At 42.0% G+C, this 14,349-nt stretch overlaps 1 protein-coding gene across 4 annotated transcripts in view; it reads right to left on the bottom strand.

The window, feature by feature from the left end:
* Positions 1–14,349, bottom strand: part of CACNA2D1 (calcium voltage-gated channel auxiliary subunit alpha2delta 1) — a 412,878-nt gene that overhangs the window by 333,009 nt on the left and 65,520 nt on the right. For all 4 annotated transcript variants that reach the window (XM_035127294.2, XM_035127296.2, XM_060279497.1 and 1 more), the window contains exon 2: positions 11,269–11,350. In XM_035127294.2, the coding sequence (XP_034983185.1) occupies positions 11,269–11,350 (82 nt within the window). The remainder of the gene's footprint in view (positions 1–11,268; positions 11,351–14,349) is intronic.

Below are 14,349 nucleotides of genomic sequence, written 5' to 3'. Positions count from 1 at the left end.
ACACAGGCCTAATTCACTGGCCAACTTCCAGCAGCTTTTGGCACACAATATTTCCAAAAATAAGCGAAAAAACTATTGTGGTTTGGAAACTGTCAACAAACCCAAAAAGCAGCTCCAAGCTTTCCTATTATTTCACGAAGACTTGTCAATCTAGCCCTGACTGGCAGTGGTTTCCCAGCATCTCAGACAGGGGTCTCCCACCCCACCTGCTACTTGATCCTTTTAACTGGAGGTGTCAAGGGTTGAACCTGGGATCTTCTGCATACCAAGTAAGTGATCTACCACTGAATTTTGTTTTAACATTGCATATCAAAAGTACATCTAATTCCATCCATCACAACCCTAATACCTACAGCCCATTTTTTCAGCACAGCCAGTGGACCTGTTTGTTCAATAACAACTGGCATTAGAAAGTAAGGTTGTCAAATGTGCACTATCTTACTGGAGCATAAAAAGCCAATCAGCTTCAAACAAGACTAAGCATTTTATTTTTTAATTTGTTTTTTGCTAATGGCATCCCCAGCTCATCCGACCTTTAACTGGCTTTGCCAGGCTTTTCTTTTTGTCATTTCAATACACACGAAAAATAGATTTTTTTGCCCTCTCCACATTTCCATGCCAAGGATTAACACCACATTGCCAATTCCCCTTCTTGATATTTCTGTGGTTGGACACTTCTGTGAATAGCAATATTTGCTTTTTAAAATACCCCCAGACTGACACCTCAGATCAGGCATAAATATCCTTCCTCCATCCTAGGACAACTTTTGTTTTAAAAAATGAATATAGTGCCTCTGAACAGGTACAAAATCTCCATTGTCAACTAGGAAATCTGATTCAGGTGCACTGCTTGTTTGGGACTTTCCTTATTTATGACTCTGAAGTGATTCTGCACACCTTTGGTTGTGCCCTTTGCTGGAGAAGGTAGCCTCAACTGGATTATTATTATTATTTAATCACTTGACCATAATTCTGCACCAGCGCCAATGGCTCCCAATTTGTTTTGAAGTTCCATTTTGCCTTTAAACCCCTAAACAGTTTGTGACTAGGATACTTTAAATAGGATATATTTCTCCTGCATGATCCTGTCCAGCATCTCAAGGATCATCAGGGAGGGGGAGGTCCTTTGTGTACCACTACCAAAAAAAAGTGTGGTTGGAGAATTCATTGGAAATGACTTTTTCTGTTGCATCAACCACTTTGTCCTGAAACCCCAGATGATTTGTTCTTCAATGGTGTGTCATCAGCTGATAAAAAAAAAATTCTAATGTGCCGGGTCTTCAGCTTGGGACAGCTGACTGTTTTAATCCTAGTTACAGTATTGTCTGTTTTGCTGCTCAGCTCAATGATGCTTCTTAAATCTGGATATTTCACTGAATTTTTTTGGAGACTCAAATGCTTATATTGAAACTATTGTTGGTCACCTTGAAAATTCATATGAATTAAAGTTCTTTTGGATGAAAATATTTTAAATAACTAAATGTGTTCCATTCTTATGCTTCATAGACAGTAGACAGAAGGTATCCAAAATTTATTATTTTTCAGCTGCTTCTATGGTCTAGAGCAGGCATCCCCAAACTGCGGCCCTCCAGATGTTTTGGCCTACAACTCTCATGATCCCTAGCTAACAGGACCAGTGGTCAGGGAAGATGGGAATTGTAGTCCAAAACATCTGGAGGGCTGAAGTTTGGGGATGTCTGGTCTAGAGTCTAAAGAACTCACTGGAAGCAGTGTGGTAGTTTTTACCAAAAGCATACAAATGAACAAAGCCTTTATGTAAGTTTTTCAATTAGTTTGCTATTTTGATGGTAAAATCCTCCCACATTTATAAATTCATTCTCTAAGGCCACTATAAGACCAATTTTATGTCAATATACAGTGATATCTCAGGTTAAGAACTTAATTTGTTCTGGAGGTCCGTTCTTAACCTGAAACTGTTCTTAACCTGAGGTACCACTTGAGCTAATGGTGCCTCCTGTAGCCGCCACACGATTTCTGTTCTCATCCAGGTACTATTTCTGGGTTAGCGGAGTCTGTAACCTGCAGCGTTTGTAACCCGAGGTACCACTGTACAAGGATGCTTCCAACTCAGGAGAGAGAGAGCCATTGTTATTATCCCCTTGCTGTTCTTCATATGCTGCATATTTATTCAAAGTTAATGGCCTGTAATATTTTCTGCAGGGTGATACAAAGCCACACACAATGCAAAAGTGTCTGCCTAATGTGCAAAGAGTTAAGAAGGCTGCCAAACAGCACGTCCTTCTACTCCACCGTGCCTTCAAAGACACATTTTACACATCTCTCACAAAGAGCCAATTACCTTACTTGCTCTTAAGGCTACCATGGGGAATTGGGACTTTTTGTATGAATTAAGAGAGAGGCAGATGAGCCGTATAACAAGAACACAAATACAGTGGTACCTCTTAATGTTTCACACAAAGCTTCCATTGCTAGGGTCTGAGGTGTCATTGATTTATTTCCCCTATTTGTGATGCTTAATTAAGTTAAAATAAAAATTCCAAACAGCCCTGCAATACAGAGATACACAACTTTTGCTTTGCTTCTGCCCTGTAACCCATCACACACAAAAATGCAGGAATGCAGGAATGGCATAACCAAGTCTGAAATAACACACAAGCCAAAAAGCTGACCAAACATTAAGATAGCTAGACTATGAGGATTATTTTGTGCACCAAGCATATGGCATTGTTCAATGGGTGAAGAGATAAAATGAGACAGTAACACACACACACTCCTTCAAAACATGGCATGATTGGTTGGGGTGAGGAAAGAAAAAAAGCTTAAGGGCATTGAGGGGTATTTAACTAATATTTAGTTACCTGAAGAAAACTTACTGCAATTAATGGACCTAACTGAGTCATGATCATTAATTTCAGTGGCTCTACTCTTTGTTAAATACGACCCATGAGTTTTAAACATCTCCGTCAAATCTGAAACTTTAAAGTATCACATGGTGTACTATTCTTTAAAAAAATATTGTTTTCTTGTGTTTCATCATTAAATAAATATTATTTTTTAAAAATAAATAAAAATAAAACATTGCTGAAATGCTAGACAGTTACAGGAGTGGCCCCAAATATTTTGGCAAGAGACAAAATGGCGCTCCTACCTTTCCACATATAGAAGCTGACCACTATGGCAACTGACTCTTCAACACTGGTAGTGGGAGAGCAAGCTAACTTAGGAGGTGTGGCTCTTTGACATCTCACTGCTGCCTCCATGCCTTTTGGCATTGGCCTCCTGAGGCAATTGCCTCACTTCGCCTCATGGGAAGGCTGCCCCAGTATACTAGTAGAAACATATGCTTCTTAAAAATATGATGGTAGACATAACTGAAGGCCTTCCACTTTACTGACTAATATGTCCTGTACAGTCTGAGATTCGCACAAGGCTCCCAGGAAGCTATCCTGGCAAGGCTAGCTTGCATTATGGTTTACACAGCTTTAGACATTAACACCAAAAATCATCATGCCTCTTTAAAGACTATTTTTAACGGCCCAAATTTTAATGTACTCAGTCCACTACTATAGTCCCCAAGGGCTTCTGTCGTAATAAGGCTTAATCTTTAAAAAGCCATTAAAACATGCTCTTCCTACAGGAGTTTAAACATAGTCACACCACTCTAGAAATCCTGTGCACATGGCGTAACTTTTGTACAAAAAACCCAAGAAGTATATATCCTCCAACATATACCACTGATGAAAATAGAGGTGATTGTTGTGTTTTTGTAACCAGACAAGAGGCCACTGCCTGTGCCACATACAAACTGACAATTATTTTCCTCCTGCTGTATTTAATATACTTTGCAACAGCCTAACTTGCACTAGCTTCTGAAGCAGGGGGTGTTTTCTTCAGTTGCCCTAGTGCATCTAGTAAATGGCTTTGGTAAATGGCTAGTAAGCTGCCCCTCTGGTATCCTGCTTTCAGGAGGTGGCTGAAACTTGAAGAACAAGTGAAGTTGGGAGGGTAGAGAATTCTGTCAGAAACAGGAGCAGAAATTTCTACAATCTGCTTGTTTGTCAGAAGTGAGGAATGGAAACCATGCAAGCAAATGCATTATTGGTTATTTTAGGCCTCAAATATTGCACAAATAATTGTGATATTTAATGCATTGTTTTTGATGTTTCCCTTCTGTTGAAATGCATTGAAATTAATCACATAATTAAGTACCTGTATGTAAGATTCAGCTGCAGCAGATAGCAAGATTAATAATGTAGCTTTTAGCAGAAGCCAAATTGTAACAGAACAGAAACAATGCTGACTGTAACAAAACCATGGTGGGACAGAAATCGCGGCCTCCTTACAACCCTTGAGTGCATTTTTGTGTACAGTGGTTCCTCAGTTTACAAACACAATTGGTTCCGGAAGTCTGTACTTAACCTGAAGCGTACTTAACCTGAAGCAAACTTTCCAATTGAAAGTAATGGAAAGTGGATTAATCCGTTCCAGACAGGTCCGTGGAGTACTTAAACTGAAAATACTCAAACCGATGCGTACTTAAACCAAGGTATGACTGTACACTAAAACTAACAATGTGTTAAAATGACATTCTCCTCCCACAATGTAAACAAGTAAAGACAGTTATTTGTCAGGAAGAAATATCAGAAAACCAAGAGTAAGACTAGTGAAAAAGGACCACTGTATTACGTATATGAAATTCACACAGTGGCAGCTTAGGAATTTACTGCATCAGAACATGGAACAAGACAGGGAGAAAGTACTTGAAACTGCATAATCACCTTGCAAAACTGGAGCCATATTTTATAACATTTCAGGGGCAGAACTACTGGCATTCCCTGTTCCAAGCATGCCTATGCTGGAGCATCTTAGGAGTGGACTCAGTAAAAAGATTTTTGATACTGTGCTTCCTAAAAACAATACTTTCCATTTCAGAATAACATACACAATATTTCTCTTTTTCTCCCTTGGTTTTTTTTTCTTCTGGTGGCTACATATGTAAAAAGCAGTTCTCCCAGTGTCCTGCTGCTTGATAGACAAGACACAATGGATGTACAAAACTCTATAGACAACCTTGAGCTTGGCACATGCTGTCAATCTGAAGAAATAAACCCAAAAAAATAGAGGTGGTGGGACATATTTAGAGAGATAGGAAAGATGGATACTAAGTAGAGAGAAGCTTGCTCCTCCAATGTTCCATGGAAACATGGAACACATCACACAGGAATCTGGATCAGGTTCATATAAAGTAGGTCCATGGGGTGATCTGTGCACCTTTCATGCTTCCCACCTAATGGGAAACCATGCAGCTGTGAGATGTCTATGTTCCAGATGCCGGGGGAGTTCACAGATCCCTTTGCAGAAGAAATGTAAAATTCTTCTCTTGAGATATTAGAAGGGAAGCACTTTAAAAAACACACACAAATTGAACAAATTGAAAGCATGAAAAGAGACTGGTCAAGTCAGTCATACACCTGCTTTCTCCACACTGGTAGAAATGTCTGAAGCTACTTTCAGATGCACCCCAGTAAGATGAAGTGCAAGGCCCTGTCCTTATTTGTTTGAGATACAAATTCTACTGTGGCCTGTATCTTGTGAAACATGAGCCATAGCCCTGCAGCAATTTAAAGTTTTGACATGATTAGACAAGAAAAGATTACATCCCACACAGTTTCCTTTTCATACACACAAAGTCTAAATAAAATGTCAGTAGTTCTCAAAGTATTCCATCTTCTTTATTATTTAAATGAAAACAGACTCAAGAGGGGGTAAGAAAATAACCTCAATCATAAGCTATAGCTTCTTCATACACTCACACTTCAGTAGCCCCATTTCTGAATGATTATTGTCAATAACAGAGTATACAGATGTCTCCTCAATTTCTGCAGCTTGACTGTGAAAGGCAGTTTGCTTTTTACAGATGGAGAAGTCTGGAAGATGATAACCACTTGCCAATGGCTACACAATGAGACTACTCTAAAGCGGGCCTTGAACCCAGGTCTCAAGCATCTGAATCCCACTCTTTCTGTACTGGTGTGAGTGACTCTCACACCAGGAACCTCCAAGCAGACCCACTAACAGGAGTGAATGGTATTTAAGCTGTGACCTGTCTTCAAGTTATATGGCTAAAGGGAAATAAAGTGCAGGATGCCAACAGTGCCACTTTGTACTGCTCATGTTTATGGAAGTTCTTAGAGAGAGCCAAAAGGCCTTGCCATTCCTAGCATCCATGTGCGTAAGAGGAGCCTGTGGTATGGGCAAGGGATTTTTAACCCTGTGTAATAAAGGCTGTGAATCATGGGAAGAGTCTACGGTGGGGTAGCTAACATGACACTTGTCAGATGTCTTCACCAACACCATCCCTGATCTTGGGCCACGCTGAGTTGGGCCGCCAGCAGTTGTAGTCCAGAACATCTGGAGGGCTACACATAGACTGTGCCTGTTCCTCAAGCACACAGAAGGTCCCCTATTACAGGTGTTTCCCCAATGTGTGGGTGACGAGTGGGGCGGTGGGGTGTGGGGCAGTGATTACAATGTGATTGTAATCACTCTCCAATGTGATTACAATGACATGGAGCCAAATGCCCCCAAAGATCTGATTTACTCATTGCTCCTGAGATACTATTTTAATACATTGTGAAGAGGGGCTTTTTTGTTATTTTTGGTAAGGAGAAGCATTCAGGCATATGATGCCTTGCCTGCAGTCCAGTGTGGTCTAGTCTAGCAAGAGTTATTCTCCTGATTGCCTGGCTTAGCTCTAGAGCTGAGCCCAGACTCATCTTGCAGCTATCAGCATTCATTTGCATTTACAAAATGTGTATAAAAATTTCTATTTCTAAACCACAACCCTTTTCAAAATCCCATATATCTATGTACTCACATGCATACACACAAGCACAGCTGTGTTGGTTTGCAGGTCACATGAATCAGCATTGAAACAAACGAATATGTTACTAACCAACTTCTAGTCACTGCTAACCTTGTTCCTGTGCCTCCCTTAGACCACACAGAAAAAAGGAGAAGCTTTCCAAAGGCATATTTTCTGCTAGTTTCCTAAAGGTTAGTAAGGATGAGCACATTTCTTTTGAGTTTTAAAGAAGTTTCATACCTTATGAACAAAGAGTATCACAAGATGTGCAGATCACTTGTGATTCACCCCCCCTTTTTTTTCTTTGCTCTTTCAAATGCAAAAATGCAAATGTCAGATGCATGTGGAGAGTGAGCGACCCCATTCCGCAAATTAAAAAGGAAGCAATGAAAAATAGGGAGCTCGGGTCAAACACCCTTCCTCTGTCACCACTGGTTTGCAATGTCCAAAGCTGCCTTTAGCATCCGTCCTCTAAATCCAATGTTCCTTTCACTCTATGTTTTATCATCTGCAGACAGTTAACTGTATACACTTGCTCCATAGCTCTGGGACTGAACTAACATAATGCCTTGGGAATATCACGCTTGACTTGCTAGTGCAGCTCCATATCAAAATGGAAATATATTCTGGGAGTAGTGTTCTATCCAATTAGGTGGTTTTGCAAGAAGGTTCTACTGGGGGGGGGGTTAAGTTTTCTCTCCTGTATTCTAGATTTTTTTCTCACTCCTGAGTTGCGAAAGAAGGGCATATTCATCATATTTAAAGGAGCGATTGTTCCCTTCAAGTGGCTTGACATTTGAGAGCCAAACTACGGTAACTCATTTTTTATTACCCTGTCCAGTAAGGGACTCTAGCAGAGCATGAACATTTAATTACTTTGCCTTTTAGACTACACACAATGTTAATTAGATTGAGAGAACACTACCAGCAGAGTCATTCGCAACTGGACCTAATGGTCAGGGGTCCCTTTACCTTTACCTTCACAGCAGGCAAGCCATGGAAATGGTCAGTTGATGAGTAAAGTCAATAGGATCATATACACAGATCTCAACAGCAATAGGGTCAATCCAGCTGTCAATCGAGCTTCACACGACTCTGAATTTTGTTATGGAACAGGTTAAATTTTTATGATACCTTGACTCTTAGGCTGAACACAGATGTTTTGTTTGTTAGAAAGCTTCGGCTAGCCAGTCTATATTATGTTTCTTCTACAACACCCACCTGTCATAACCTAACATGCAGGTTATCAGGTGAAGGACAGGGGAAGATGGGGCTTGTCTAAAAAGGCTTATGTTCAGAGTTTATGCAAGGGCTATCTGTATAACGACTTTGATGGATACAGCTTGAACTGGACTACGTCATAGCTGCCAAGTTATCCCTTTTTTAAAGGGAAATTCCCTTATGCTGAATAGGCTTCCTCGCGAGAAAAGGGAAAACTTGGCAGCTATGGACTACGTCAGCCCTGGGTGGCTTGCACACAGCCTTCCCCATTAACCCTAACCATTGAGGGTACCATGCTGGCTGGGGCCGATGCTTGGATGTTCAACAACATGTGGAGAGCACACAGCTAGGGGAAGGTCGCTATGAATCCACCTGGCTTCATCCTAAGGGGCTGTAGAGAACTAGAAAGAACAAGATCATCAGAAAATTATTTCATTTGTATTGCTGTAAACCTCCAGAATACGCAGGTGGCGCGGTGGGTTAAACCACAGAGCCTAGGGCTTGCCGATCAGAAGGTCGGCGGTTCGAAACCCTGCGACGGGGTGAGCTCCTGTTGCTCGGTCCCTGCTCCTGCCAACCTAGCAGTTCAAAATCACGTCAAAGTGCAAGTAGATAAATAGGTACTGCTATAGCAGGAAGGCAAACGGCGTTTCCATGTGATGCTCTGGTTCGCCAGAAGCGGCTTAGTCAAGCTGGCCACATGACCTGGAAGCTGTACGCCTGCTCCCTCGGCCAATAACACGAGATGAGCGCCGCAACCCCAGAGTCGGTCACGACTGGACCTAATGGTCAGGGGTCCCTTTACCTTTTAAACCTCCAGAACGTATTTTGTATGGAAAGTAGAAGAGTTGGATATTATTCTGGAACAAATGTTTTGCATAAGTCCATATACAGTATATAAATGGGATGCGGGTGGCGCTGTGGTCTAAACCACGGAGCCTCTTGGGCTTGCCAATCAAAAGGTTGGTGGTTCAAATCCCCATGACAGGGTGAGCTCCTGTTGCTCGGTCCCAGCTCCTGCCAACCTAGCAGTTCAAAATCACATCAAAGTGCAAGTAGATAAATAGGTACCGCTATAGCAGGGAGGTAAACGGCGTTTCCATGTGCTGCTCTGGTTTGCCAGAAGCGGCTTTGTCATGCTGGCCACGTGACCTGGAAGCTGTACACTGGCTCCCTCGGCCAATAACGCGAGATGAGTGCCGCAACCCCAGAGTCGGTCACAACTGGACCTAATGGTCAGGGATCCCTTTACCTTTTAAACCTCCAGAACGTATTTTGTATAGCTATTTAGCTCTATCCCCAGTGTATGTTATCCGTATCTTATTGCTATAAAGGTAAAGGGGCCCCTGACCATCAGGTCCAGTCGTGTCCGACTCTGGGGTTGCGGCGCTCATCTCGTGTTATTGGCCGAGGGAGCAGGCGTACAGCTTCCAGGTCATGTGGCCAGCTTGACTAAGCCGCTTCTGGCGAACCAGAGCAGCGCACGGAAATGCCGTTTACCTTCCCGCCGGAGCAGTCCCTATTTATCTACTTGCACTTTGATGTGCTTTCAAACTGCTAGGTGGGCAGGAGCTGGGACCGAACAACAGGAGCTCACCCTGTTGCAGGGATTCAAAATCTTACTGCTATAGCTAATGGCTAATGCAAATAAAGTTCCTATCTATTTATCAAGCACAAAGTGGCATCTGGGTCTTGCAACCGTGCATTGCTTACAGGATTCACAGTGCAGATGCCTACATGCAACTGACAAACTGCCTGTTTACAGCTCCCTGGGAGCCATTGCAATGAGGCCACCCCCTCCAAGTAAGGGCTGCAGGATTTTCCTTTGCCAAGGGGTGACTTCTCTTCCCACATCCACATGGGAATCCAGGGGAAACATGCAGGTCCCATTCCACTCGCACAATGACTGACAACCACACACCTTGTCATGTCCTCTGCAATCAGGAAGTTCTTCCCTTCCACAAAGTGTTTCTAACATTCTTCCTATGAAATCAGTAACAGAGTTGAATTACAGTGGTCCCTCGACTTACGAACTTAATCCGTTGCGAATGCACATTCGTAGGTTGAAAAGTTCGGAAGTCGAAACGTGGTTTCCCATAGGAAAAAAAAATATTCGGAAAAATCCGTAAGTCGAAAAACCGCATTTAAAGCTGCCAACGGTTTCCGTTCGGATGTAGAAAAATTCGTAAGCGTGTGGCCATTTGTCCCATTCGTAAGTCAAAACCTACGGATGTTGAATAATTCGTAAGTCGAGGGACCACTGTACTGCGGAAGACTTGCTCTCCTTTCAGAGGAATACATTGTAAGTCTTTGACAATCTGGGCTTTTCTAGCTCACTACAGACACCCCCACCTTTTTCCAGTCACCATTTACAGCATTTCACATTCACCAGACAGGCAGAATAATGAAAGGAGTTTTTGCTGCTGTGAGAGGCAGTAATAAGACCATGCCTTTTGCACCTGATTAAATATTAGCTTTTCCTAACAATAAGCAAGTCTGACTAAACAAAGTCAGACGACAGTAAGTCAATTAATGAATATGCAGCAACCTCCTTTATCAAGTTAGCTTTGGAGGAAAGAAATATAATAGGAAGAGCTGTTAAGTGCTCCAGGCCATTCTTTGCATACAGCACACAATTTATTAAATTATTTGTGCTCCTGAAATTTTAGGCTTTCAGTTTCTTTTATTATTTCTTTAAAGGAGGAAACCACATTTGTTTTCACTGTCACAGTTTGTGTTGGAAAAACCCCTTTGGTGTTGGGTTGTGTGTAAGTGGCAGGGGGGAATGCTGGCTAATGCAAAGAGCTCAAAAACGAAAAATAAATGGAGGGTACAGATGGCGTCTTCCACAGGACATCTGTGCCATCTGCACCTTGCTGCTTCTGCCCATGACTTTCAACTTGTTAGCAGCAATAGAAGCACATGCAATATGACACTAGGCTCCAGAACGCAGGGACAGCCCAATACATTTTGCTACTTGAGCACACTGTTCCACCAAGGCTCCTACGATGCAACTGCTGTTCACGAGAAGCTACTGCCCCATTTGCACCAGTGCTACGTTCCAAATCTGAAGCCAAGCCCTAACAGTGTTGGCTTTTTGCTCTCCGAAAAACTCCTTAGTGGAACGAGATTGGCCACCATTTACTAGGTGTCCATTTGTGAACCTCCTCGTGCACTACATCCTTGTAATTGTCACTTACTTGAGCAAGTTCATCCACCCCACTCGCTGTTTTCACCAGCCTTACTAGGTCTTCTTGCATCTTATCCACCCACCGCTTTATCCTACAAAAATAAAAAAGGAGAAAAGAGACGTCCCATTAGATCAAAGGCAAACAGCTATGATGATCACAAGCATAAATAGAGGCTGACAGAATGTCTTCCATGTGGCAGATTGATGCTGAAGTCCCTTTGATATTGCTGTGAATCTGCTCTACTCATACTTTTCCACACCATTCTCTTCCTCCCTTGCTCTCATAGAAACTCTTGGCATATTTTAGATTTACGGTAACTTGTTTAGGAGGAGCCTCCTGTAAGCAGTCTAGCACAGAGAAAGGAGTAAAACAAACAAACAAAAATCACCCAACCAAAGTCTGATACAGTACATGAAAATACCATACTGCCTCCAACTGCTTGAACAACAGTTATAAAAAAGTAACACACATTTTGCCTCTTGGGAAGTGTTATTTTAAAAAGACCAACTAAACCCTCTGTATCTTACACTATTTTATTTTGCTGATTACATTTTAAAAAAGCAAAACACCCAAACATGAGAGTCACTCACAAAAAGCATTTACCAAACAGAATATTCTCACATAATGTATTTTATCCCAGTAGACAGAGAAATGCAAATAGTGCACAATGTTTTGTCATTTGGCTATTCCTGTGGCAAAAAGCAAAACCACATATTCTTCATTTTGCTATGCAAGAAAGGATTGGGAACTTTGGCTTGTTAACATTGATTCAGGGGGAGCTAATATATGTGAATCAGAGAACATACACACAGTTAAAGTGAACACAGATGATCACAGATAAGAAAACCATTAGTATTCTTTTTAAATACTATATTTGTATATTATTTCCCCATTCTTAAAATCCCTTAATGCGGGTTCTCTATCATAGAGAGCACGATTTGCGGTGGGGGCTAGCAAACCACTCCTGAGTTAAAGGTGGGGGCATGAGTGGCCACTGTCCATTGGATCTGGGCTGTTGGACAAAATACAGTAGCATGTTGCAATTGGTAAGTCCAACCCATGGGGTATATAAGGTTAAATGCTTGTTTTCTCTTTCTCTTTGGCTGCGTTTCTGATCCCCACCCGCCCTCCACTGTTTTTAGGCCTCTGTGTTGACATTGCTGTGCCTCTCAAGGGGTCGCCTGTATTCAGGGGCCTGGTAGGAATTTTTTTCCATTTGGCTGATTGGCTGGTGCCATCTGGTTTTTTGCCTACTGCATAGCAAATAGTCACAACGTGTAAGGTTGGCGGTTAGGCATTGGTTATTTTGGTTGTATTAAAGGGTCTGTTTGATTATGTTGGCCCAAGTTTATGCCTGCGTGGTTGGGGAAATTCCGGTCAGGAGTACAGGGGCTCTATGCTGTGTCTGTAACCCCAAGGTAGGGGGCCAGGACGGCATATTGAGGCCCCCGGGATCCTGAAGGGAGAGGGGAGAGTTCATTGCACCCGGGTCCCCGTCTCTCCCTGTAGGATTTCCCCGTGTTGACAAGGCAAGTTATTATTATTATTTCTGTCCTTAGGTGACAGTTGAGAACCAATGCCTACGCAACCACTCACATGTTTTGTATTCAATAAAAGTTGTGGTCAAATTCATGCCAAAAACCATTAAATAAAAATTATGTCTATGTGGTGAGTTATTTGAGGGGTGGATTTGGGGACCTCCACACGCAAAAGTGTATTACTGAAAATGAACTTGAGTTGCTTCCAGGCAGGTGTGATCTCTCAGGACTGTTTTTCAAATGCCAAACTAAGCTGGGATGTATTTACTATTGATTGATACACACACAAACAAATATATGTCTATACACAGAGAGCTAAGTAGTCTGTATACCACTTGAGATGATGAAATACATTTTCCTTATTAGAAAAAAAAACACACAATAGCTAATCAAGGATACCATGCTTGACTGAATTTTAGTTTCTTACATGTGTCAAGAGTGGGGGAGAATAGGAAGAGAAGAAAACAAGAGCCCTCTGGCTGCCAAAATGCTTGTCTGGTGTTTCATTGAATGCTAGCCTGTGGTGTATTTCTGCCTGACAGCTGCTCATGGTCAGAGTTTATTTAACAACAAGAAAAATGTCACACCAAACGTGAAGTCTGGGGCCTTAAGGAGACAGTGCTGGGTTTCTTTGATGCTGTTTAGGGCATCAACAAAACAAAGGTTCAGGCAAAAGGGTTTTTTTTCTTCTTGACTGTTCAAGCAGAACATTAAACTGCAATGAAAACCATGTCAAAAAGAGAGGAAGCCCATAGGATTTGCATTATGCCCAGGGAGAGGGAGATGGCATGTTAAATGACAACAGCTCCCGCCACCTCTGCCCCCTCCAGCTCTCTGCCCATGCAAGTTGCTGATGAGTTTTAAAGATTCAGATGAGTGCTGATTTTGTCTCCTTACTAAGGTTGTGTTTACACCATTGAAACCACATTGCTTCCCCCAAAGAACCCTGGGAACTATAGTTCACTCCAGAGAGAGCTGCAAATTCCCAGCACTCTTACAAACTACAGTTCCCAGGATTTTTTTTGGGGGGGGCATGTGCTTTAAATTTATAGTGCATACATGGTCCTTGATGCTTCTGTGCTCAAGAAGAGGGAGTGAGCATTTGCTTGGGGGGGAGACATGTCTGTTTGCTTTTCTTAATTTGTCATGCAAAAGTAACCCTTACTGCAACCCATAGAACTATAGTGTGCCCAGAAGGACTTTTGTTTATTTCTGTAAACAGCAGCTATCACTGGGGACACCGGTAAATCACATCTTACGCTGATTATATTTATGCGATCACAGCTTTGCGTGGGGAGGGGGAATAAATAAATAAATGGAGAGTGGAGGAAACCAAGATAACTTGGGCTGTACATTGGAGACTCATACTCTGTACCTTGGCCAGAGTGGGGCATTTGCTCTTCTGCACAGCATTTTGATGGCTGTGCTCTGTGGCTAGTTTCTTCTTGTGTTACTTTATTTATTATTTCATCTAATGTGGGGAAGGTTAAAAAATGGTCACCACTTTATACACATTAAAAGCTTTTTTTAAAAAAGTTTTCCTGTGCGATCT

This window comes from Zootoca vivipara, chromosome 10 (genome assembly GCF_963506605.1).
Source record: "Zootoca vivipara chromosome 10, rZooViv1.1, whole genome shotgun sequence".
In the NCBI taxonomy this organism is placed as follows: domain Eukaryota; kingdom Metazoa; phylum Chordata; class Lepidosauria; order Squamata; family Lacertidae; genus Zootoca; species Zootoca vivipara.
Note: the sequence above shows the minus strand (reverse complement) of the source record. Positions and strands in the feature narration are given on the sequence as shown.